The sequence below is a fragment of the Drosophila eugracilis genome, unplaced genomic scaffold, assembly GCF_018153835.1.
Source record: "Drosophila eugracilis isolate 14026-0451.02 unplaced genomic scaffold, ASM1815383v1 contig_2169, whole genome shotgun sequence".
NCBI classification, from domain to species: Eukaryota; Metazoa; Arthropoda; class Insecta; order Diptera; family Drosophilidae; genus Drosophila; species Drosophila eugracilis.
Genome location: NW_024573054.1, coordinates 315,129 through 342,823, shown reverse-complemented (window position 1 = coordinate 342,823; position 27,695 = coordinate 315,129). Strand labels below are relative to the sequence as shown.

At 38.4% G+C, this 27,695-nt stretch overlaps 2 protein-coding genes across 2 annotated transcripts in view; both read left to right on the top strand.

Moving 5' to 3' along the window:
- Window positions 1-1,071: 1,071 nt before the first annotated feature.
- On the top strand, window positions 1,072-1,853 carry LOC121530070. Its single transcript, XM_041818483.1, has 2 exons — window positions 1,072-1,284; window positions 1,371-1,853. Exons 1-2 carry the CDS (start codon window positions 1,080-1,082, stop codon window positions 1,517-1,519), a joined length of 354 nt encoding a protein of 117 aa, XP_041674417.1. The 5' UTR covers window positions 1,072-1,079; the 3' UTR covers window positions 1,520-1,853.
- Window positions 1,854-14,890: 13,037 nt separating this feature from the next.
- The window catches only part of LOC121530072 (proton-associated sugar transporter A-like), a 278,629-nt gene continuing 265,824 nt past the window's right edge, over window positions 14,891-27,695 (top strand). The window contains exon 1 of the mRNA XM_041818485.1: window positions 14,891-15,161. Within this exon, the coding sequence (XP_041674419.1) occupies window positions 14,986-15,161 (176 nt within the window). The 5' untranslated portion in view covers window positions 14,891-14,985. The remainder of the gene's footprint in view (window positions 15,162-27,695) is intronic.

Below are 27,695 nucleotides of genomic sequence, written 5' to 3'. Positions count from 1 at the left end.
GCGTTGGAGCTACAAAACCGCAACCTACTGGAAATCATCAAAAACATGCAGACACCAAGGGCACCGCCAGCCGATGGAAAAGCATCATATGTGACTCTTCCAAAATTCTATCCTGACATCACTGGAGCGGATGCTTCCTCTTGGTGTTCAACAGTTGATCTAATTTTGGCGGATAACGTGCTCGAGGGTAGCAACCTGGTGATCGCCCTAAGCAAGGCACTAGAAGGCTGCGCATCTCAGTGGCTTTCCCAAATTTGCTTTGCCGGCATCACTTGGGCGCAGTTCAAGGAGCTGTTTATACAACGCTTTGTTGGAATTGAGACTTCTGCCGCCATGCTATTAAATGTTCTGAATGATCGAAAGCCGAAGGAGGGCTTCGCCGAATACGGCAGCCGTATTGTGACGCTACTTATGTCAAAATGGAAAACCAAGAATTTGCAGAAGATTGCGGTACCAGTACCGTTAGCTCACATGGCTCAAATTGATAATAATTTGTGGCATTGGCTGTTTACAACGAATGTGACGACTCGTAATGAGCTGCAGCAGCAGCTACAGGCTTACGCTTTCAAGAAGCGTAACAACGAGGAGGTCGGATATTCGACGGGTCCGGATAAGAAGAAAACAAGAATGCAGTCGCAGGTGAAGTACCATTTTTGTGGAAAGGTTGGCCACAAATATGCAGAATGCCGCTCTCGAATGGAGAAAGCATCAGCCCCAACAGAAAGGAGTTATAGCGTGAGCAACGCGACCGGAGTGAAGGATCGATCAAAAATTAAATGTTTTAAGTGCTGTGAAAACGGACATGTGGCTTCTGTATGCCCCAAAAATCGTACTGATGCAAGCAGCAAGAGCTACGAGAAGCGAGTTGACGTTTGTACACTGGCTCCACCAAGTGGAACAATTACGTTATCCGGTGAGTCTATTCCATATTGTTTCGATTCTGTAGCCGAATGTTCACTGGTCAAGGAGAGTGTTGCAGATAAATTCAGCGGAAAACGATTTCACAATATTGTAACTAAATGGTTCTGAGTAATATTAATATTGAACAATATTGTTTAGAAGTTGTGTTACATGTAGTTATGGACAAGTATTTGAAGCATGACGTGTTGATTGGCCGTGAAGTTTTAAGCCTGGGCTTTGGTGTATCAATTGATGCAGATAAATTTTGCTTTTATAATATAAAAAGAGTAAATGTTCTGAGTCTAGTGAAGTATGAAGAAATCATAAATTCTGATACTAATTTAATTGATTCTGATAAGACGATATTAAACAATATGTTGAGATGTCACTCGGATAGGTTTATTGACGGAACTCCAATGACTCGTGTGACGATAGGTCAATTAGAAATTAGGCTAATAGATCTACAAAAGACCGCACCATAACAAATGGAATTGTTATGGCGGGGGTCAAAGATCGCACCATAGCAGAAGGACTTGCTGTGGTGGGGGTCAGTGATGATCGCACCATGACAGAAGGATTTGTCATGGCGGGGATCGGTAATAATAACTGCATGTCGTAGAATGGTAAATTAGCCCACTGTATAAGTGTGGCAAAGAATGGTGCAGGTGCAGAATTGTGCAGGCATCATCAGCAGTCCAGAAAAAGAGATATACTCAGCTGCTGAGTAAGGTCTGTTCGTAGTGGCGTAGAAAAGGGATGGCATTATGATTTGCCAAAACTGTGAATTAGCTTAGAGTGTGCGGATAAAATAATTGAGAAACGAAGAATTCGATGGCCTAAGTGATGGCGATTCCCAGGAGGGGAACGAACTAATAGACGGCGTTAGTAAGCGTGCGTCTGTGTCCCAAGAGGGGAAAGAGCATGAAGACGGCACAAGTGAATGTGCGTCTGTGTCCCAAGAGGGAATTGAGGACCGCACCAAAACAGCTGTCTCACAGGGATGAGAAGTGTTATGGCAGGGGTCAAGGTGATTGGGTGTAAGTGTGTACATCAAATTAAATTGAGAAACTAAGAGACAAATCTAAGTTGTGTGAAATCTGAATTATTGGAAAATTCTGATTCGAATTGAATGATATGAACAAGATCATCATAAGTTGAAAATGTATTATGTCTGTAAACAGGAGAAAATTGTGTTTCCTAGATAAAAACAAAAAAAAAATTGTCAGTTGGTGTTTGTGTAAGCGGCTCTGTAAGTTTGTAAATTTTAAGAGAAAAATAATGATCAAAATAAAATACCTGAGGAAAATAGTGTTCAGAATAAAATACCTGAGAAACGAATAAATTTGACTGAGGTAACCGACAACTGGTTAATTTCGGAGCAACAGCGAGATAGTGAGATTTTAGATATATCAACTAAATTAAGAAATAATGAATTACCAGATAATTTAGATAAAACCTATGAATTACGAAAATGTATTTTGCATAGGAAAATACAGCGAAATGGCAAAACTAAATGTCTACCGGTAATTCCAAGGTCATTTAGATGGGCAATTATCAATCATGTCCACGAATCAATAATGCATTTGGGATGGGAAAAGACATTAGATAAGGTTTATAGCTATTATTGGTTTGAAAATATGTCAAAAATATGTGCGTCGGTTCGTAGAGAATTGTATCACTTGCAAACTATCGAAGCCACCCGTAGGTAAAGTGCAGGCAGAGTTACATTCTATTCCCAAAATAGATATACCGTGGCACACGGTACATATTGACATAACAGGAAAATTGAGTGGTAAAAATGACTTAAAAGAATACGTTATTGTCTTAATAGACGCATTTACAAAATTTGTTTATTTTTACCACACTTTGAAAATAGATACGGAAAGTTGTATTAAGGCCGTAAGATCAGTTGTTTCCTTATTTGGCTTGCCTACCCGAATTATAGCGGATCAAGGTCGTTGTTTTGCAAGTTCAGATTTTCGTGAATTTTGTTCCTCTCAAAAAATTAATTTGCATTTAATTGCCACCGGTGCGAGTAGGGCCAATGGTCAGGTCGAGCGAGTAATGAGTACACTCAAAAGTATGTTGACGGCTGTGGAAACCGGTCAGAGATCGTGGCAGGATGCGTTGGCCGAGGTGCAATTGGCAATGAATTGTACGGCGAATAGAGTAACTAAGTTTAGCCCATTAGAATTGTTAATTGGTAAGGAAGCTAGACCTTTTGGCTTACTACCAATAGATGAAAAAAGTTGATGACAAAATAGACAGAGAAAATCTAAGAAAACAAGCCGAACAAAATATGGAAGACGGCGCACGATATGATAAGCGCAGGTTTGATAGTAATAAGGCGAAAATTATTAAACATAGTTTAGGCGATCACGTATTGATTAAGAATGAGGAGCGTCATCAAACTAAGCTTGACCCTAAATTTAAAGGGCCGTTTGAGATTGTCAAAATACTAGATGGAGATAGATATCTGTTAAAGTCCTTAACAAGTAAGCGAACTTACAAATACTCCCATGAATTCTTAAGAGCTTTGCCGAATAATGATCTAATATGCGAAGATAGGGACGGCACGATGGAAGATGCGTCTGACAATCAAGAAAGAGAATCATAAAAAAAAAAAAAAAGGAAAGTGTTAAAGGAACTACACTAAAGATTATTGTAATGTGTTAAAGGAACTACACAAATGTTAGAAAGTGTTAAAGGAACTACACTAAAGATTATTGTAATGTGTTAAAGGAACTACACAAATGTTCGAAAGTGTTAAAGGAACTACACTAAAGATTGTTGTAATGTGTTAAAGGAACTACACAAATGTTAGAAAGTGTTAAAGGAACTACACTAAAGATTATTGTAATGTGTTAAAGGAACTACACAAATGTTAGAAAGTGTTAAAGGAACTACACTAAAGATTATTGTAATGTGTTAAAGGAACTACACTAATGTTATATTGTAAGATGTGTTACAGGAATTACATAATTGTTAAAATGTGTCAAAGGAAATGCACGAATGTTTTATTTTACAAAAGAGAATAATGTTATAAAGGAATAACTAAATTAATTAATAAGATTATGTTTAAAGAAATGTAATGAATACAGAAGATTTGATATTTATATAAGTGATTTTTATATTGAAAGCTAAACACACGAGGACGTGTGATAGGTCAGGAAGGCCGTGTCGTAGTGCGATTCCCAGTTAATGTAGCATTCTGGTAATTTGGGAATTCGGGGAATTCGGGGAATTCCCTGCTTCTGCTTCACTCGTTGATGTTGAGCAAATGCACGGCAGCAGGGGCAGAGACGCTCTGCTGCTGAGTGAGGTCCGATGGTAAGATACCAAGAGTCTTGAGTAAGACAGAGATGGCTGCATACGCTCAACTTGAGTGAGTTTATGTCGTGAGCGCTTATGCTGAGTTAGTTGAACTTGGGTATTCGAACCGATCGGAACTCTCTGTGTAACTGCAAGAATCTATAACAGTGTCAGCATGAATAACATACCCTTGCCGCCGACCGATATACCACTGCCCCCGACATATACATAAGACAAATATGCCAATGCATGTAAGTTATATGACTCATTATTTAGGGGCTCTTACCCAATTTATAAACAACTTTGAGCCGAGAGCCAATTTCCAAATAACTCTGACAGACCCGAGATAAATCCGTGGTCAGCTATTTCTGTCAACCAGGCCTCAGAATCATTTCCACCCAGATCAATTTCACGCAGCCCAAATCAAACGTATGCTGTAAACATCCAGTCCGCTAACGTAAACAAAAGATCTCCAAAGCGAGCCCCGAGTCCGCTAACCTAATCAAAAAGATCCCCAAAGCGGTCCCTAAACTCCGTTAATGTAAACACCAATTTCCGGCCAAGATTGGACTTCAAATTTAATTGACAAATTGCATCATCCTATTTTCCGACTCTCTTGAGATTCCATTCTCTTTATCAATTTTTGGGGATAAATTCTCTTAAGCCGAGGTTTGATTATTAATCATTGAACTAGAGATCGACAGTCCGTTTTTGAGATCCGAATCGAGCAGTAGTGATAATCAGTAAAAAGTAAACGAGCAGTGAATAGACTAAGTTCGACCTATTGAAAAATTGTAATAGTGATTAAGTGATTAAAAAATAAAATAAAATTTTCTTACTAAAATCACGAGTGAGAAACTTAATTGGCGCCCAACGTGGCGCCGTGCGATTAAAAAATTCTAAAAAAACAAGCTTTAAAATAAAAACAAAAAAGTTTTAAGTGAACAAAGGAATTTAGCGCGGCCAAAAAACCTGATACAACCGACGAATTAATAAAGCCTGTGTTGATAAAAATAAGGTGGAAATCAATAAATGCAATAATCCCCTTAAACTCTATACAACCGGCAAAAAAATAAAAAGTTTGTGTTGATCAAAAAAACTAAGGTGGAAAATAATTAATGAAATAATCCCTTGAAATCTCAAATTACAAAATAGTGATCGTAACATAAATTCACTGCTCGGACAATATAAAAATCAAAAAGTGACAAAATTTTTCATAAAGAAAATAAACATGGAAAAAAACAGTTAAATTACAGAAATGTTTAAAATCGAAAAGTAAAATGATCTTTAAAATCAACAACAAAAGACATTCATAGAAAACAGGCTGAAGGGCAATCCCTCGCCAAATATTGAAAAGAAGGAAGACCCAATCTAAAAACAAAAAAAGGAAGGACGACCCCAATCAGGATCATCATTCAGGATAAGGACAACCCCAACAGGAAAAATAACAACGAGAAGAAAAAAATAAAAGGACGATTCGTGAGCGATACTATATTTTTATTGTTATTATCATATATTTATTATTATTATTATTATACAAAAAATTTATATTTAATAATAACCAACAAAAACAGTGGAAGACCTATAGGCAGCCACAAAATAAGCCGGAACCTATGGAGGTAGACGAGTCTATCCAGTTTCAGAATAAGGCTAATAATGGCTATAATCAAGGCTATAATAAATATCAAAATAATAAATATAGTCAGAACAAGTGGGATCAAACAAAAAAATTTGAGACCCAGAACACTCAGCAAGCCAAGTCCAAAATAAAAGGGTATCAACTGGAACTGTTAACCAACCGGTTAACAAGACGATGAGATTAAATAACAATGAAGAGGACCATTTTTTAGACAACAGCCAGGAGTAGGCTTACCCTACTTATTTAGAAATGATCCAAAAATAAATAAAAAATTAAAAATATTAATTGACACTGGGGCAACCTCGTGTTATATAAGAACAGGTATTTATAAAAATAAGAACGAGCTTCCGATTTACAAAAGAGTATCCACAGTGAATGGATATTCAATAATTAAATTTTATCATAAAATAACTATTTTTGATACACCATATACTTTTTATGAAATAGATGGGCTTGACTCAGATTTACTGGTCGGCTATAACCTATTAAATAAAATAGGAGCGGTAATTGATACAGCTAAGGGAGTAATTAAATATAATGGAATAGAAGAAAAATAAAATTATGATAACGAAAACATATTAAACCAACATTCTTTAACAGAAGAAAACACCATTCTTCCATTAAAAGAATTTATATTAAAAAAAAATATATATAAATACCAATGCAGGACCCTTTAGTGATTTTGTCAAATCTTGGGAAAGCCAAATACTTTTCAACAATTGACTTGGAATCTGGATTTCATCAGATTCTCATGAATGAATCAGACATTCAGAAAACTTCATTTTCAATAAACAACGGAAAATACGAATTCCTAAGAATGCATTTCGGTTTGACCAACGCTCCAAGAATATTCCAACGAGCGATGGATGATATTTTAAGAGAACAAGTGGGTAAAACATGTCACGTTTATATGGATGACATAATTATATTTTCAAAAACAATTGAACAACACTACAAAGATTTAATTCTCATTATTAAAATTTTGATGAACGCAAACATGAAAATTTCAATTGAAAAATCAAAGTTCTTTAAATTAGAAACCAATTTTCTCGGTTACGTTGTTTCTCACAATGTGATAAAAACCGATCCTGAAAAAATTCCTACTATCGTAAAATATCCAATACGTAAAAATATTCGAGAGATTAGAAGCTTCCTAGGCCTTACAGGATATTACAGAAAATTTGTGCAAAATTACGCAAAGATAGCTAAACCTTTAACAAAATATTTAGAAGGCCAAAACGGCAAAGTATCAAAAAAGGCATCTCGTAAAACTTTAATACAGTTTGATGATTCAGCTGTAAGAGCTTTTAACGAGCTCAAAGAAAATTTAATTGCACAAGTAGAACTAGTACAACCCGACTATAATAAAAAAATTACTCTAACAACGGACGCATCTGACTTAGCAATTGGTGCTGTTCTTTCTCAGGAAGGAAAACCAATTACATTTATCTCAAAAACTCTGACTAAAACCGAACAATTATATGCAACAAATAAAAAGGAACTTTTAGCCATTGTATGGGCATTTAAAAATCTTCGAAATTACTTATATGGGGTTAACAACATCGAGATCTATACCGATCATCAACCTCTTTCATTTTCCATTTCTCAAAAAAATCCAAATATTGAGAAGAAAAGGTGGTATTCCTTTATTGAAAGTTATTCACCCAAAATTATTTACAAGCCAGGAGCAACAAATGTTGTTGCGGACGCTTTATCAAGGATTCAAATAAATAACTTAACGGAAAGTAATGAATCGGTCTCAGATCTAAATACTCAGCATTCAGCAGAGAGTAGTTTTGAGAATGTAATACAAGAAACCCGAAAACCCTTAAACCAGTTTAAGCAACAATTGATAATAGCAACGGAGGTATACAATACATGAGTCGATTAATGTATTCGGAAATACTAGACATGTAATAGAGTATGACACTCCAGAAAATTTAGTAGCAATCTTAAGGGAATAGAAGATTTTTACAGAATTCAAAAACCACTTAAGAACAATTTTATAAACAAATTTTTATACACTAAGATATTTGTCCAGGATGTCGAGAACGCTGAAGACAGATCTCTTATTATCACAGAATCTCATTGTAGAGCTCACAGAGGAATTGATGAAAATTATAAACAAATAACTAGACTCTATTATTGGCCCAATTCTGAAATCAAAACAAATATAACAGACACCCTGTACAGATTCCTATCGGTCAAGCTCCAATTCCAGAAAAAGAAGGTGAAAATTTGCATCTTGACATATTTTACGCCCAGAATCTAATATTCATTACTCGTATAGATTCGTATTCGAAATACTTAGTCGTAAAAGAAATCCCTAATAAACTGAATATAGAAAATAAAGTTTCAGAAATTTTACAACAATTTCCATTAGCCAAATCTTTGATAATAGATAACGAACCAAGTTTTTCTTCATCCCAATTTAAATCTTTTGCACAAAGAAATGGGATATCTTTATTCTTTGCAGATCCTCGACATAGTACGTCAAACGGACAAATAGAAAGGGCACACTCTACCTTAACAGAAATTGCTCGCTGCATTAAAGATGAACTTAATTTAATTGATTATTCCGAAATTATAATTGGAGCAGCACAAAAATACAATTTAACAATTCATTCAATAACCAATCATCGACCTTTTGATATTTTTATCAAACACGATAATATTCCTAAATTATTGCAGCAAGCCCAAGAGAAAATGTTGCATTTTCACAATAATTTCTAAAGAGTCAAGACAACAAGAATTTTCTTTGGGATATATCCCACGATTTAAAAATTATCAGAATACTTATCTCACAAATTATACCCAGTAGATCAAAAAGAGGCATTAATGAAATAGGTACCATTTGGAAATGGATAGCGGGAACACCAGATCATGAAGATTTCATAACAGTCCAAAATAAAATCGATGATTTAATACAAAATAATAACGATCAATTCGTTATTAATTCTAAAATATTTAAAGAGATAAAATCTTTATCTGTACAATTCAAAACAGCCTTTAAAGATCAAGAAATTCCACTTAGAAAATATCGTCTGCACTTGCTTACTTACGATCTTATGAATTTAATGGACACAATTACACTTGCCAAAATTGATGTATTTAATACTATAATTCTAAATAATGATGATATACTAGAAATTTATAAGCACGAAGATAGACCTGTAGTTATAACAGAGCTTTTAGATATATCTGAATTTAAAATCGCTTTGCATCCAGATCTTATTATAATTTACATAAAATACCCTATTATTACCGATCCTTGTGACGTTTACAATTCAAGATCCATTTCACATAATGATGGAAAATTATTAATTGATAATCACGTCGCAAAATGTAGAAATAAGTACTATGTATTGTCTAATTTTAAGACAGAAATATTTAATAATTATTGCACATTTAACCCAGAAGGCTCTTGTTTCACTAAATTACTAAATGGAGAAAAATCCTTTTGTAACAAAATCCGAGAAAAAAATAAAAATGTAGATGTAATCCAAGATGGAGCCATTTTTGTAAATGGAGTAAATACAGTTAATGACACTCATTTAAATGGGTCATATTTAATGACCTTTAATGGCACCACTAAAATTAATAATATTTCCTACACCAATATAGACAATAAGATATTGGAATACATCACAGCTCGAAAATATACAGATTTTTTAGTATCCGAATATATTATATCTAATGATTCGGAACTCACATTCGATAATATTAACATACTAAATCCATTTATCCAAATTAAACAAACTCAAATACCAGGTACGTTAATATTAATCATATACACATTTATATATTTATCTATTATGATTATAATCAAATTCAGAAAATTTTTAATATTCAAACCATGGCAAATTCATACAGAAAATGAACCAGAAAATAAAATTTCCGATAATGAAATAAATAATGCGCCCGACAATTAAAATACCCTAGAAGAAAATATCATTGTCGAATTAACCCATCAATTACATTCAATATACCCATCAATTCCAATGAATCGGGACGATTCAATTTAGAATGGGGGAGTTATATGACTCATTATTTAGGGGCTCTTACCCAATTTATAAACAACTTTGAGCCGAGAGCCAATTTCCAAATAACTCTGACAGACCCGAGATAAATCCGTGGTCAGCTATTTCTGTCAACCAGGCCTCAGAATCATTCCCACCCAGATCAATTTCACGCAGCCCAAATCAAACGGATGCTGTAAACATCCAGTCCGCTAACGTAAACAAAAGATCCCCAAAGCGAGCCCCGAATCCGCTAACGTAATCGAAAAGATCTCCAAAGCGGGAACATTTAATCAAAATGACATTGAACCACACTAAATAAAATTTTTTTTGTAATAAGAACATTCGAACAATACAACAAAATACCAAGAACACCAACACAAACATTAGGCTTAAGACAAAGAAACTATTTTATTATAAAAATTTACAATTTCATGTGCACGTAATCCCCTGCCGACGTTTCAAGTGCCTCCACAATCTACGTCGCGACAAACCCCCACCTATTCAAATATGATGCACTGGTTGTCCCCTTGCAACAAGGTACCGTCTGGAGGACCAATGGCGTTTTCAAACTGGCTCACGTCATCAATCTAGGCCACATGCAGCAACTCATCGACCAGGTAGCAAACGAGGCTATGGTGGTAACCGATTAACGTATCAACGCACTGGTTGGCCACTATCTGCAACACGCTTCAGAGGGAATCTCGAACATGGTTGGCGCATCAATACGAAGACAACGCTCAATCGACTGGCTAGGATCAGGCTGGAAGTGGGTCCCGGGATCACCGGACAAATCGGATTGGAATGCCATCTTGAAAGAGGTGGACAGTTTGGCGAGAAACAACAATCAGCAGATTCGCATCAATACTAAGTTGTTTGACGACGGCCGTTCTTCACAAAGCAATTATAATAGCGGACCAGGTCAACGACATACTGAAGGCCTGCCAACTAGGAAAGACTGGAGTGGTCAACACGAATCTCCTGGACGACGACGAGGTCGACACAATACTAGCGGAGGTGGACAGCCTCCCTTATCAAAACGTTGTTGAGGCCGTCGAATTTTCTTCCTAACCAACTTCAATGGAACGATATCCACACCAACCAAGAAGTACAAATTAGAGCGCTCGTACGTCATACAATTTGACAACGAAACAATCTCAATCGGCGACCGGAACTACAGCAGCTACTCATCAACACACCTTATGGCAATACCCGCCGTGCTAACCCAGGTAAAAACAACGGGTTACGAGCTATCGCTGAAATATGTCCATGAATTCAGCATGGAAAACCTAAAGAAGTTATCTGTAATGTCAGAAAAGATTTGGATATCCTTTTCAGTGGAGATAGTCATAACCCTCTCCATTATGACAACGGTATTCTTCGTTTGGGAGAAGATAACGTCGACCAAAGAAATCCCTAAACTGCGGGACCCTCCTGCAAACCTGGAAGCGCAGGATACTCTGGAAACCGCAACCAAAGCCTTATAATCTGTGGGGAGGAGTTAACACCGCCTAAGCGCCCCCTTCCCTTCACCGCCTCTCGACCCGGATACTAGACACCGAGACTTTCCTCATCACCCCACTCAGCCAACCGGCGACCAGCAGAGACACAGCGGCGGTAGTGACGACACCAAAAGTCAGCGGCGTCAGAGCGACAGCGCAGCGACAGAACGTCAACGGCAGAATTGCACCGGCAGAATTGCAACGGCAGTAGCGTGAGAATGGACCGCCCGCTAGCTGCCTCAGCAGTAGCTGCAGAGCTAGCACCTGGAGGTTAGCAACACGTTGGCCCAAATAGCCAGAACCGCTGCTATCAGCAGCGCGACAATGGAAGAGCACTGACCGATCGCTAGCTGTCTCAGCCATAGCTACCCCTACCCCTTCACACGGACGGAAATGCAACACCAGCACCTGGAGCATAGCAACACTTTGGCCCAAAATCCCCAAAACCGCTGCTGTCAGCATCGGACTGCTGCAACCGCTCTGCCAGCGTTATGCAGTCAACAAGCCAGCCAAAATTATGATTTAGATTTACTTCGATTTGTACCCCCAAAGCCAGCAGACAATTATTATTTGCAACAATAAAACCATTGTAACGTATAAAATCGATTACTGTTCTATTTTAAAGTAGCTTGATGGAAAATAAAGATTGAGCTGTGAAAGACTAGGACGAAGGGACCTGGAATTGAAAAGGCGAGGATGCAGATAACATTAACTAGGTAATATCCGGGAGAATACCCCCCCCCCTCTGGCCATGTCTGGCCATAACTTGTATACACTCGGAGGGACGCCAGAAGCGTGGACTACCTCATGCTCATATCCTAATTTGGTTGCTGAACAAATTACATTCAAATTACATTCATATCAGCTGAAATTCCTGATCCAGTCACTGATCCCCATCTACATGACATTGTGACGACACAGATGGTGCATGGTGCATTAAATCCATTATCGCCTTGCATGGATGATGGAAAATACACAAAACGATATCCGCGACCGTTAGTTGCTGAAACAGTCACACGGAACCATGGATATCCAGTTTATCTCCGGCGTTTAAAAGAAGAAAGTGGTCGAACTATCAAAGTTAAAGTTCAAAATCAAGAGGTTGAGATCAGAAATGAATTCATTGTACCATATTGCCCGCTGCTATACCGAATTTTCAAAGTATATGCAAACCTTGAGAGTAGTCATTCGTCCAAGTCAATCAAATATTTGTGCAAGTGCGTCACAAAAGGCAGCGACATGGCTGTGTTTGGTATTGCATCGGAAAATGCGAATGACGAAATCCGCCATTTTCAAATAGGCAGATAATTCAGTACTAATCGTCATTAGCACTGTGGTGATTATTGTCATTTCAAATTCATGAAAGATATCCCACAGTTGTACATTTAGCAGTGAATTTGGAAAATGGCCAAAGAGTTTACTTCACTGAGGATAATGCGGCAACACGAGCTGAGAGACCACCATCGACAACATTGACTAGCTTCTTTGCAATTTGTGAGGCAGATCTCATTGGGATCATAGACTTGCGGATTCAGTTGTTTCATCAAATGCGTACCAAACAAGAACGCTGTTCGTAATTATCATCACCACATGTTTTCCTCGACAACCAATTCAGTTATGGAACAAATACAAGACGACATATGTGAAGATATCTTGCATCGCTTGCGAATTCAAACGAATAATCCCAACATCCAAGTAACCGATGAAATCTGAAGGTCTGATTCTGATTGAGGATCAATGGTTGACTATTGCAAACAAGCTACTGATTGAAGTAGGTATGATTGCGCCAAATCGATGCACGATGCATTCAACCAAGAATTAAATTGGGAGCTGCAAAACAATGTTGATAGATTGCAGGAGTTCGTTCGAAATAATGTGCCTTCGCAGCAAAAACAACTATACTAAACATTAATGCAAGCAACGGACAACAATACTGGTGGTCTGTTCTTCCTGGACGCACCTGGAGGAACAGGGAAAACATTTGTTAAATCGCTAATTTTGGCCACTATTCGATCAAGATGTGACATAGCTTTGGCATTAGCATCATCTGGAATTGCGGCGACTCTTCTAGGGGACGGTCGTACTACACATTCTGGGCTAAAGTTGCCACTCAATTTAGACAAAATTGATTCTCCAATATGCAATATTTCCCGATCCAGTGCAATGGGAAAATTATTGTTGCAATGCAAGCTCATTGTTTGGGATGAGGGCATAATGGCACTTAAGAAATCACTTGAAGCATTTAACTTCACACTGAAGGATCTTCGGCGAAATAACAACCTCTTTGGCGGCTTGATGATATTGTTGGGGGCGATTTCAGGCAGACGTTGCCAATAATTCCCCGTGGAACGCATGCAGATGAATTGAATGCTTACCTGAAGGCAGTTGAAGTTGTAAAATTACCGGAATGAACATAAGGAAAGTATTTTCATTACTGGAAAGCAAGGGCAGTATTTGGATAAAAGCTTTACTTTACCTCTAATCAAGGACTTGTTCGGTCTATTATCTGAGGAAAGCATGCTGATCAAAATAAAACGTAGACTGGTGTCTTATATCGGTTTATTCCCAGCGATTTATCGAGATTAGGTAACTCCTGTCTCCTCTACACAGCTCTACAAAATGGAGTGGCAGCATGATACAAATAGTCAAACGAATGTTTCCATTAATTTCTTCTATATTTCCTCCAATTATTCTATTATCAATGGACAAATTATTATTGAAAAATATGTAGCAGGCAACAGAAAATGCTTCCAGTCCTATAAACTAAATACACATAGTCATGATCATGATCAATTGGCGAGTCGATTTAACCATGGGCTTCGGTTCCCGTTAGCCTTTCCGTTTGTCGTTTTAAAACCTGAAATCTAAGCCCCACAATTCTGTTCCATCATGACACCTATGAAGCTATTCCTTGTCTTTTTCTGACTGCCAGAGCTCTGGAGACGATCCAATTAAACTTGATTTTCTTCTTGAGTTCAGACTAACATCTCTTAAGAAATGGTTGCAAGCATTCGAGTTCGCATTGTTCTCACGCCTTTGGTGGACTAGTTCCAAAAAAATGTTTACAAAAATATGCCGCCCACATTTTTCAGATTATTATTATTCAGATATATTATAAGATTATTCATTACTTTTAAGAAATAAATACTACTATAAACAAATTCAAAATTTTTAAGATTTTCATATTTTGTTGTTTTGTAGGCTTAGTGTAAGTCACTATTCAATTGAAAACATTTGTAAAAATATTTTGTTTAAAATTAAAATAAATATTTAAAATATAATGACTTTAAATCAGTTTTAAAGTTTTATTACTTTCCTTTTCAATAAAAACTCTTTGTCCAAGCTTCTCAATATGGGTGATATAAAACACATAAAAAATGGTCGTGATTAATTTGCATAAACATACATATATATATATTTAAAATTGCTTACGATTTGGCGCATGCGCAGATAAATAAGTAGTTAACATTTAACATATGCGAATGACTTACAATCAAAACCGTGTTCGTGTTTAGCTTTGCATTAGGTTGGGTGGCACATACTCAAAACTAAAAATGTTAATTCTTACTAGTTTTAAATAAAACATACTCGAAAACTATATTTTATTTTAAAAATGGAAAAACTACATGACTATCAGGGAATAGCAGGCCGATATCATCAACTAAGGGATAATATTAAAGAAAAATACGAAGAGTTTCAAAACAACTATTCAACAAATTTGGTTTCAACAGTTAAAAGTCAACTTAAAGGAAACGAAAGTGCCAATAAAGATTATTCTCATGTTTTTAGGTAAGAGTTTTCCTACAAGTTACTTGAGGTTTTCTTATCTTTTTGGGTTTTCAGGTTTTTTACCCACCAATTTGTAGTTGTGTTCTCAGATTTGTTTACGTTTACTTATATATTGCATTTAAGAAAATAATTAATTATTTCATAAGATATCTTTATTATCCCATGGTTTTTAGGCAATTCAGCCTCATTGGCCTAATGGTGGTTGTTTGAGCCTATGAAAATTATATGCAAGCTTCGACGCAATTGAATATATTGTTGTATCTACTTAAGTGTTTTTAAATGTATGTCTTCAACGAGCTATTTTATTCTTACTTATAATTATAATCCAAGGTTTTCGTGTTGATCTGTAATGAAATGTTTTTAATTTTCTTTACAGGTCCATTATTATTAAGCCTAGTTTTCCAATTTGGGAATTTTAAACTTAATTAAATTTAATAATTAAATCTATTCTATAACTTCGTTTTTTTATTAAAATTCTGTAACCAATAGATTGATCGGTAGTTAAATACCAGTTTTCTTAAAACTTGGCCACATTATTATTGTAAGTCTTTTTTACCCGGAATATTTTTTTCTTTCACTTCAAAAAAGTTTTTAAGATATTAGGATGTGACATCCCCATTATTTTTGGAATATGTGCAACAAATTGGTTGATTGACTAATGGCTAGATTCGTTGAAAAGTATGTAACAGGTAGAAGGAAGCGTTTCTGACCCTATAAAGTATATGTCGCAGTGTGATTCCTAGTAATGGCAGCATTCTGGTAATTTGGGAATTCGGGGAATTCCCTGCTTCTGCTTTACTAGCTGATATTGAGCGAAATCACGGCAGCAGAGGCAGAGACGCTCTGCTGCTGAGTGAGGTCCAATGGTAAGATACAAAGAGTCTTGAGTAGATGGCTGCATACGCTCGATTCGAGTGAGTTTATGCCGGGAGCGGGTATGCTGGGGCAGTTGAGCTTGTGTAATCGAACCGATCAGAACTCGCTGTGCAGTTGCATCAATTATCTAAAGTGCCACCGACCGACATACCCTTGCCACCGACCGACAAACCCTTGCCGCCGACATCAGAAGTGGGATTGGCTCCGCCAAAAGAGGACAGCTCTAGAGTATATATGGCAGCCTTAGAAGAGCAATATCGCAGTTTAATGGAAATAATAAAATCCATGCAGGCACCAAGAGCACCGGCAATAGACGGGAGAGCACTCCACGTGACTCTACCCAAGTTTTGCCCTGACACCGCTGGAGCAGATGCATCAGCTTGTTGTACTACAGTGGACTTAATTTTTTCGGATAATGCTGTTGAAGTCAGTGCGCTTGTGATTGCGTTAAGCAAAGCATTAGAAGGCAGTGCATGGCAATGGCTGTCCCAAATATTCTTCATTCAACGTTTCGTGGGCATTGAAACAACTTCTGCCATACTGATGAACATTTTGAACGGACGTCCCAAAACTGGAGAGAGTTTCGCTGAGTACGGCAGTCGCATTGTCACCCTATTGCTCTCTAAGTGGCACAGAATTTGGAGGAGATTGCGGTATCAGTAGCGTTAGCTCACATGGCTCAAATTGATAATAATTTGTTGCGTTGGCTGTATACAACGAATGTGACCACTCGTAATGAGCTGCAGCAGCTGCTACAGGCTTACGCTTTCAAGAAGTGTAACAACGAGGAGGACGGATATTCGACGGGTCCGGATAAGAAGACAACAAGAATGCAGTCGCAGATGAAGTGCCATTTTTGTGAAAAAGATGGCCACAAATATGCAGAATGCCGCTCTCGAATGAAGAAAGCATCAGCCCCAACAGAAAGGAGTTATAGCATGAGCAGCACGGCCGGAGTGAAGGATCGATCAAAAATTAAATATTTTAAGTGTGGTGAAAACGGACATGTGGCTTCTGTATGCCCCAAAAATCGTACTGGTGGAAACAGCAAGAGCTACGAGAAGCGAGTTGACGTGCACGGGGATAGATCCGAGTGGATTAGGAAAAATACGAGGAAAGTTAGTTTTGTGCTAAATGGATTAGTATCGAAACTTTCAAAGTGTTAGGAGAAGAGTTAGAAGTAATTTTTTAAAGATCATTGTAGTTTGAACATAGAAATGGCTCATGTTGGGCAAAGTTCGAACTACAATGCTCTAAGGATAGAGGAATATAGTTTCTAGTAATCCTAAGGGGTACATGGATATTCAAGCGGCCTAGAAGGGTCTGGCTATCAATTTCACCCTTAAGAAGATTTTGTATAAAGACGACCACAAGCATCGTCTACGATTAGCGAGGGATGGCAAATTAATTAGTAACAGTCTACTTTTATAAGAGGGAAGGTTTATATTTGCATCCCAGTTGAGACCACGGAGAGCAAATATTAAAAAATTCTTTTGAATGGATTCAATAAAGCACTGGTGAACCCCATAGTGGGGGTCCCAGATACATGATCCATATTCCAGAATCGGACGAACCAAAGAAAGAAAAAGTGTTTTGGTAACATAGGGGTCGTTAAATTCCTTTGACCACCTTTTAATGAAACCAAGAACTCCTCTAGCTTTATTAACCATAGAGGAAATATGGTCGGAAAACTTAAGTTTTGCATCGAGTAGGATGCCAAGATCTTCAACTGCATTAATTCTTTCCAGAGCTACACCATGCAAAGTATAAGTGGCAGCTTTAGGTCTTAGGCGACAGAAGGTTATTGCTTTGCACTTGGAGCCATTAAGTTTTAATAAGTTTGCAAAGACGGAAAGGTTTTAGATTTACGCTTAGTGTTAACAAAACTATAGAACTGTTCCGGGGTTCCAGGGGAAACTGGTTCTTACATCGAGTTAAATAGTTCTGATAACACTGAGTGTTATGCACGGTAAAGTTAGACCGAGCCACCATATAATGCACGAAAAATTCATTGCTATTAGTTCTTAAGTATTTTTTAAATAATCTTAATTTGATATTGTTTTGATTAGAAAGGTGCCTTGTATACCAAGGGGGTTTATCCGCCATAGCCGGATACCGCAACGGAACAAAGCGATCAAAAATTAGGTTTAATGTACTATAAAATATATCTAGAGCAGTCGACATATCGGTGCGTGCGTACAAATCGGACCAGTCAAATTCTGAAATAAAGTTATTAATTTTTTTAAAGTCGCCTTTACGAAAACATCGAATTTTTTATCAGCGTAATTGTTCTTAGGCTTGGTGCATAGCCCCGTATCGATCGTAAGATCTAATGTTGGATGATAAGGATCTTCAGGGTGTGTGAGAGGTAGAGCTCTGTAAATGGATACGGTGTCCGTATTAGAGAGAAGCACAGAGAGCACAGATCGAGCAAACGACCTAAAGAATTCCCTATATGATTAATTTGAGCCAGTGACATGTCTAACATGCCAGCAGTAAAGTCGTGATGCGACATAGGTGTTAAAGCTAAGGTGTTATCGTTCATGGACCAAGCCACCTGGGGTAGGCTGAAGTCACCCAACACCACCAGCTGATCCATGTCCGATAACATTGAGAAGACAGACTGAATAGCTGCTAGGTGCCGCTCATATGTCAAGGAATCGGACTTAGGCGGAGTATAAGAACAAGTGATATATAAATTTAACCTAGACAATGAGATTTTAACTGTGATAAATTCTAAGTCTCCAGTTTGAAGATTTATCACCTCGGAAACGAGATTAGAGTCCACTGAAATTAGGACTCCACCACCATTTCCGAGGGATCGGTCAAGCCTATATATGGTGTACCTACTGGGGAAAACTTCAGAATTAAGAATTTCTGGAGTTAGCGAGGTTTCGGTAAACACAATGACCTGGGATGGAAGCGAGAAGCTTACCGAGAACAAATTAGAAAGTTTAGAGCGTAAGCCTCTTGTGTTCTGGTACGAAAGAATTATGGATGATGCTAGTTTTTTAGGTTGGCAGGACCGTTTACTTGTGGAAGCTTTACTCCTAAAGGGCGACTTTTTTCTTTTTTTTATTTTTAAGCTGATGTTCTTGAACGAAAATATATTGCGGCCTGAAATTGGTCGAACAGATATCGTCAAAAGCCATCTGAGGAACACGGATCTTGAAAGATGCCACGTTCCTAGCGTAAGAATATTTATATTTCGTGATATTTTCCACCCTAATATCGACTTTAAGTTTTGCTTGAATGTAAGCTAAGATGTCCGATTCGGACGTATCAGGGGAAAGCCGGGAAACGAAAATGTGTTTCTCTAGAGGAATACCAACCAAGGGCTTTGGCGAGGAGGGTGGCTTACCCACGCTACCAGTGGGTGCCGGTAATCCGGACCCTAAGTTCCTCTGGTGAGTCACGGGTACATTCTTTTGGGCTTGTAGAACATTTGGCACGGGAGGGTCCAGTGCGACTACCTCGGACTGCTCATCGGACAAAAGCCTACCCACCTTAGCAACATTTTCGGGATCCGAAATACGGGCTGTTACCGGTGTCGTCACGATTGGAGTGGTAGACGGCAGTGGTGACAATGAAGGAGACTGTTGAACATCAACGGAGGGAGAAGGGAGTTATTTGTATTACTGGCGGTAACCGCTGGCGGCAAATGGGACGTTTTTTTGCGCTTAGGAGACTCATTCAACAATTGTAAATAACAGGTCGTTAGCTTTTCGAAAAGCAACCAATACCTGACCGAACCCATTTTTAGTCTGCCGTATAAAAGATCTAATTTCCTTCTGGGTCTCACGACATCTGTTACAACAGTGGTGTAAGCCAGAGTCAGAACGACCCAAAGCATCCGGAATGGTAGCTGACTTAAACCCTGCGCAATGTTATCACACAGCCAACAGTGGACGCTTTCTTGGTCAACTGACACAAGTGTATTGCATTTTTTAATGCAACAGATAATATCAGACATTTTGGCAAATAATTAGCAAGATGTAAACCACTGTGCCAGAAAAATATTATAGGGAAGAAGAAAGGGAGTGTGAGAGAAACAGTTAGGGGCAAGAGAGTAAGCGAGAGAGTGTTAGCGAGAGAGAGGCGTTATAAGAGAGTACAAGTTGTATAAGAGAGGGAGAGAGAGTTTGTTTTCGAGAGCTACAAACCGGTGGGAGATATAGAAAAGAGATGTTGTGCTGGAGAGGTAAGCGGTGAAAGTTCCGTTACTAATAGCACAAAGAAAAGTAAAAAAAATATGTTAGAATACAGACCACAGTTGTTGATATTTGTTTGCAATAAATGCTTTATGCAAACAGATAACAATAAATGCACTGCACGACGCGGAATCGAAAAGACGCTTTTTTTTCAAGTACTCGTATATAAACGTTGGCAAAAAAGTAGCAAAAACGAGGTGATTAATTCAATAATTAAATCGCTCGAGAAGACGAAAAAGCGAAAAACATAACCGTTCGCTTTGAAAGAGAACCGAAGTGTGTGTATTAAACAATATGTTGAGATGTCACTCTGATAGGTTTATTGACGGAATTCCAATGATTCGTGTGACGACAGGTCAATTAGAAATTAGGCTAATAGATCCACAAAAGACTGTGCAACGCCGACCTTATAGGCTTAGCGAAGATGAGAGGAAGCACGTTCGGTGCAAAATTGATGAATTGCTTACATCAAAAATTATTCGTCCCAGCTGCTCACCATTTGCTAGTCCCATGATGCTGGTTAAGAAGAAAAATGGCACAGATCGTCTTTGTGTAGATTACCGCGATTTTAACGACAATACAATTGCCGACAAATATTCTCTGCCTCTTATTTCGGATCAAATAGCTGGTCTTCGTGGTGCAAGGTACTTTTCGTGTATAGATATGGCAAGCGGATTTTACCAAATTCCTGTACACCCAGATTCATTCGAGCGAACGGCCTTCGTTACACCTGATGGACATTACGAATTCTTAAACATTCCCTTTGGTCTGAAGAACGCACCTTCTGTGTTTCAGCGTGCAATAATAAAAGCCCTCGGTCCGTTCGCAATTGTTTACATTGACGATGTTATGGTAGTAGCTAAAACGAAAGATGAAGCGTTAGAACGACTAGAGATAGTGTTGGACACCTTAAGTAAAGCCGGATTTTCATTTAATATAACGAAATGTTCGTTTCTTAAAACTAAAATCGAGTACCTTGGGTTCGAAAAAACGAATGGAGAAATTAGGCCAAATGCACGAAAGATCCAGGCATTGATAGGGTTGCCACCTCCGGAAACTGTTACTCAATTACGACAGTTCATTGGTTTAGCTTCTTACTTTCGACAATTCATTCCAAAATTTTCCGAAATATTAAAACCATTGTATACGCTTACTTCAAAGAATAATGCTAATTTTGTCTGGTTGTCAGAACATGAACAAATACGTTTGAAAATAATAGGTGTATTGACACAGGCCCCAGTATTAAGTATATTTGATCCACACTATTCAATAGAATTGCACACGGATGCCAGCTCCATTGGTTACGGGGCGATATTGTTACATAAAATCGAAAATAAATCCTATGAAGTGGAGTATTATAGCAAATGTACTTCTCCGGCAGAAGTAAAGTACCACTCGTACGAACTCGAGACTTTGGCAGTTGTCAATGCTATGAAGCATTTAGGCATTATTTACAAGGTCGTTGTCGTTTACACTGATTGCAACTCTTTAAAGGCCAGTCTCACCAAAATGGAATTAACACCAAGAGTGCATAGATGGTGGGAGTTTTACAGTCATTTGATTTCGATCTTGAATATAGAAAAGGGGAGCGAATGGCGCATGTCGATTTCCTTTCCCGAAATCCACTGTCAGAAGGAAATAAGTGTGCGGATAAAATAATTAAGAAGCGTATTAATCTTACTGAAGTGACCGACAATTGGTTGGTGTCCGAACAGCAGCGCGATCCTGAAATAATCAATATTTCATCCAAGTTCCGCAATAACGTGTTACCGGAAAACTTAAATAAAACATTTGAATTAAGAAAGGGTATATTGCATAGGAAAATACAGAGGAATGGTAAAACCAGCGTTTATGTGGGCAGTGATCAACCACGTACACGAATCTGTTATGCATTTGGGATGGGAAAAAACATTAGATAAGGTATATGGATATAACTGGTTCGAGAATATGACCAAGTATGTACGTAGATTTGTGGAAAATCGTATCACGTGCAAACTAGCAAAACCCCCAAATGGAAAGGTCCAGGCAGAATTGCATCCAATTCCCAAGATAGAGATACCATGGCACACAGTACACATCGACATAACGGGTAAAATGAGTGGCAAAAACGATTTAAAGGAATACGTCATTATTTTATTAGATGCATTCACTAAGTTTGTTTATGTTTTATCACACACTGAATATAGACACTGAAAGCTGTATAAAAGCTGTGAAATCGGTTGTGACGCTATTTGGATTGCCAACTAGAATAAAAGCGGATCAAGGTCGTTGTTTTGCTAGCTCAGGCTTTCGCAATTTCTGTTCCACTCAAAAGCTTCAGCTGCATTTGATCGCTACCGGAGCTAGTAGGGCAAATGGACAGGTTGAACGCGTGATGAGCACACTTAAGACAATGCTGACAGCAGTTGAAACGAGTCAGAGATCATGGCAGGAGGCATTGGCTGAAGTACAACTGGCCATGAATTGTACTGCAAATCGAGTCACCAAGTTTAGCGCTTTAGAGCTATTAATAGGAAATGAAGCTAGGCCTTTTGGTTTATTGTCAATAAACGAAGAAGACCATGATGTAGATAGAGAACAGATTAGAATTCAAGCCAAGGAAAACATGGAAAATAATGCAAGATATGACAAACAAAGATTTGACAACGATAAGGCAAAGATTATGAAGCATAACGTAGGTGATCATGTTTTGCTGAAAAACGAAGAACAGCATCAGACAAAGCTCGACCCCAAATTTAAAGGTCCATTTGAGGTGATCAAGGTCTTAGACGGCGATCGATATGAACTAAAATCATTAGTTAATAAGCGAACGTATAAATATTCACATGAGTGGCTAAGAGCTTTACCAAGCAGACAAATATTTAACGAATTAAACGAAGAATTCGATGGCCTAAGTGTTGGCGATTCCCAGGGGGGAACGAACTAATAGACCGCGTTAGTAAGCGTGCGCCTGTGTCCCAAGAGGGGAATTGAGGACCGCACCATAACAGCTGTCTCACAGGGATGAGAAGTGTTATGGCGGGGGTCAGTGATGATTGCACCATGACAGAAGGACTTGTTATGGCGGGGGTCAAGGTGATTGGGTGTAAGTGAGTACACCAAATTAAATTGAGAAACTAAGAGACAAAACTAAGTTGTGTAAAATCTGAATTATTGAAAAATTCTGATAAGGATTAAGCTAGGATTAATGAATAAGATTATGAATTAGAAAATGTATTATGTTTGTAAACAAAAGGAAATTGTGTTTCCTAGATAACAAAATTTGTCAGTTAATGTTTGTGTAAGCCTCTCTGTAAGTTTGTAAATTGTAATAGAAAATAATGTTATTAAAACCAAGAGATACCATAATTAAAAGAATCTGGTATGTGACTTGGACATGGGTGGTGGATGTAGCACACGAGGACGTGTGATAGGTCAGGAAGGCCGTGTTGCAGTGTGATTCCTAGTAAATGTAGCATTCTGGTAATTTGGTAATTCGGGGAATTCCCTGCTTCTGCTTTACTAGCTGATATTGAGCGAAATCACGACAGCAGAGGCAGAGACGCTCTGCTGCTGAGTGAGGTCCGATGGTAAGATACAAAGAGTCTTGAGTAAGACAGAGATGGCTGCATACGCTCGACTCGAGTGAGTTTATGCCGTGAGCGGGTATGCTGGGGCAGTTGAGCTTGTGTGATCGAACCGATCGGAACTCGCTGTGCAGTTGCATCAATTATCTAAAGTGCCGCCAACCGACATACCCTTGCCGCCGACCGACATACCCTTGCCGCCGACATATATATATTCTGTTCGTCCGTCTCTCCGCATGAACGCTGAGATCTCAGGAACTATAACAGAAACAAAGTTGAGATTAAACATGAAGATTCTTGGGTTCCATACGCAGCGCAAGTTTATTTCCTGCCACGCCCACTCTAACGCCAACTAAATTCTCTGAAATCATATGAACTATTAGAGGTAGAATGTTGAAATTAAGTATGTATTATTACTACAAGAATGAAAAAAAATTATGAATGCTTTCGTTTTTGTTAATATCCATCGATTTATCAAAGATTTTTCAAATCGGAACATTATTTCGCTATTTATGAAGACATGTAGGTTATAAGGCCTCACATCGGTGGTGACGTAACTGTCAGTTACCCAACATGCTTTGTCTGACAATAGGTGGAGCTTTGTGAATTTATACTAGCAAAATTAATATTTTAAAATTGTGTAAAACAGTAACGGGTATCTTATAGTCGTGGCACTCGGCTATAGAGTTTCCTCTGGTTTTTATATATTTATTGACTATATACTAGACACAAAGGCATATTTGATTATGCGAAGTTATACACATGTATAATAACGGAGCTATGCCCTGTGGAACGCTTTTCGATATTATGATAGATACACGTTGATGTTGTTTCTTTCTTCTACTTAGAAATGGATTTCCTTTATGTACGTTGTTTTGAGGAGGACACTAATTTATGACTTTTTTATAAAATTAATTATTAACAAAAAATGCGCTGCTGTAACGGTGTTAAAGAAGCCTTTAATTTTGTATGTTTTATTTTAGCAGCGATGTGACTGCATTTAGACAGCGATAAAGAACGAATGTTGAAACTAGCCGAGAGATACGCAACTCGTATGCGCTTATGATAATTCAGCACTAACATTGTTGTTATCAGTGATGCTGACCAAATAGTAATCAGTGATTTTAATTTTTACTAAATTACTGCTCCCGACATGCTCTGGAAGCTTCTTCCTCGTTGCTCATTTAATAGAGCTAGTTCAGATTACCCCAACGTAGTCGATAGCATAATCTCCAGTCTAACGACACGTCACCGTATAGAATATGCTGTCCTTCTTGCTGCTTCGCTTTACATTGTGCTCGGGGGAGCACCATTTGCTCCGCTCCTAAAGCAACGAGAGGTAGTCGGTGCTCCATTTGCGCCAGAAGTTTTGCTGCATTTGGCACACATGCTGGGACCGACTCAGACGATCGAGGATCTAATGGGTGACGTCAGGTTCGCAGATTGGTGTAAATGTAGACCCAATAAGAAAGTGAGCAGGCGTCTGGGTTTTCTGAAATGGGACAGAAATTAATTGGGACGGAAATTTCTCAAGCTAAAGTTCGCAGCTCATGAAATGTTAGAATCGATTTTCCAACAACGCGAACAAAATTAAATTTTGCGGCTTTGACCGCAGCTTCCCACAACGCTCAAAAATGATGAGATTGAGGTGGGATGAAATTCCATCTAATTTCAATTGAAGTTAGGAAACTCCATAGCTCGCTGTTTTGAAGATCGCTGACGAATAGTATCCGAAGCTCAATAAGCTCGGCTTTGGCTACTTCAAAATTGGTTGCGTTAACCAACCAAATCGTTTGAGGCTTCCCCCTCAGGCTTTTAAATCTTTTCAGGGCTGCAATAATGGATCGTAATGAAAGAGCCTCGACTGCTTCCAAGTACGTAGCCCTACTAACAAAACTTGTGGTCTTCGGAAAAGAAAAAATTCACATGTTGAACTCCCTTTATAAGCAGATGAGTGCCGCCGTTAATTTCTTCGACGGCCGGGGCTCTTTATGCCTTACTCGATCCTTGCTGCGCGTTTGAATGGACCAATGTATGTAACCAAAAACTCTCTGAATTTTCCGAAAAGAATTTCTAGCAGCACAGAAGGTGCGCTATCGTTTGAGGCTTCCCCCTCAGGCTTATAAATCTTTTCAGGGCTGCAATAATGGATTGTGCTGAAAGATCCTCGACTACTTCCAAGGGCGCAGCATTAGTAACGGAATTTGTGGTCCACGAAAGATAAAAAAATTCATATGTTGAACTCCCTTTATAAGCACATGAGTACCGCCGTTACTTTTCTCGACGGCAGGGGTTATTTATGCCTTACTCGATCCTTGCTGCGCGTTTGAATGGACCGATGTATGTAACCAAAAACTCTCTGAATTTCCCAAAAGAATTTCCAGCAGCACTAATGCGCTGGGTCGACGCTCAGGGAGCTCCTCTACAGAAGGTGCGCTATCGTTTGAGGCTTCCCCCTCAGGCTTATAAATCTTTTCAGGGCTGCAATAATGGATTGTGCTGAAGGATCCTCGACTACTTCCAAGTGCGTAGCCTTAGTGACGAAACTTGTAGTCCTCGGAAGAGAAAAAAATTCACATGTTGAACACCCTTTATAAGCAGATGACTACCGCCGTTAATTTCCTCTACGGCCGGTGTTCTTTATGCCGTACTCGATCCTTGCTGCGCGTTTGAATGAACCGATGTATGTAACCAAAAACTCTCGGAATTTCCCAAAAGAATTTCCAGCAGCACTAATGCGCTGGGTCGACGCTCAGGGAGCTCCTCTACAGAAGGTGCGCCATCAGGCCATGCAAAAGAATCCGTAATTAAAATTTCCGGTCCTTCGCTCCAAAGCCTTTATCCCAATAGCTCAAGAGGTGTACGTCTACGATATCTGCCGGATTCTGGCGTGACGTTAATTTAGTTCTCTCTTTTATCTGTAAAATCCTGTTTGAGACAAACATGTTAAAGTTTGGCTGATCCGTGCCAAAACAATAGGAAACGCTATAGACGAGGGTTGGCGGATACATGCCAAAACTATTGTAGGTGACTAACTTTAGCTTCGGAATGGTGAGGAACTTCAATAGCGTAACTCTTGATTTTAAGTAACAAGATTCAATAAAACTACGCCTTGATATTTTGAGCGCACATAAATGCAAGCGCCGTACGAGGCCATGCTTGCTTTTCAAAGTCCATATATTTCGAAAGATGAGTAAAAGCGAGGAAACCAAGCAACGGTTGCGTTCTGTGACCAAAACGTGTGTAGAGATCCCGATAAGGACTAATCCCAGTTAAGCTTAACCTTCCATAGGACCCGCATTAAAATCTGCCTGGAATTTTAAAGCCTTGTCCCGATACGACTCATCTACTCCTTCTAGCATTGTAGCTTTGTTGGAGCACCATTTACAAATCGGAAAATATCCCTTGTCCAAGAGGTCCTTAACTTATTTACGAATTTCAACAACCTCTTCAATACTGTCTCTTCCTGAAATTAGATCATTTACTTAAAAGTTGGTAATGATACAGTGATACATTCGTAATACGAACACAACGATACAGTTTAAAGAATGCATCCTAAAAAAATCGAAAGAGAAGCAAGGTAATGATGATTTTTGGTTTAATTGAGGGACCTGCGAATTATTCAGATAATATCCAGGAAGGACTTCGCTTTTAGTTGTGCTAATGATGCGTTGATGTGCTGGATTCCTAAATTAAAGAAATTAAAGATGAGTGCTCAGAGGCTGCTACCTACCAATGTGGGCATATGGTTTCCTAAATTAATTTGTCCAATGGAAAGGTGTTCGAAAAAATACACTTGCTCCATAAGCAAGTCGCTGATTTTTGTAGTAAGCTCGAAATTTTCCGGTATTGTTTTCCATTGTCGAAATATGGGTGGTACT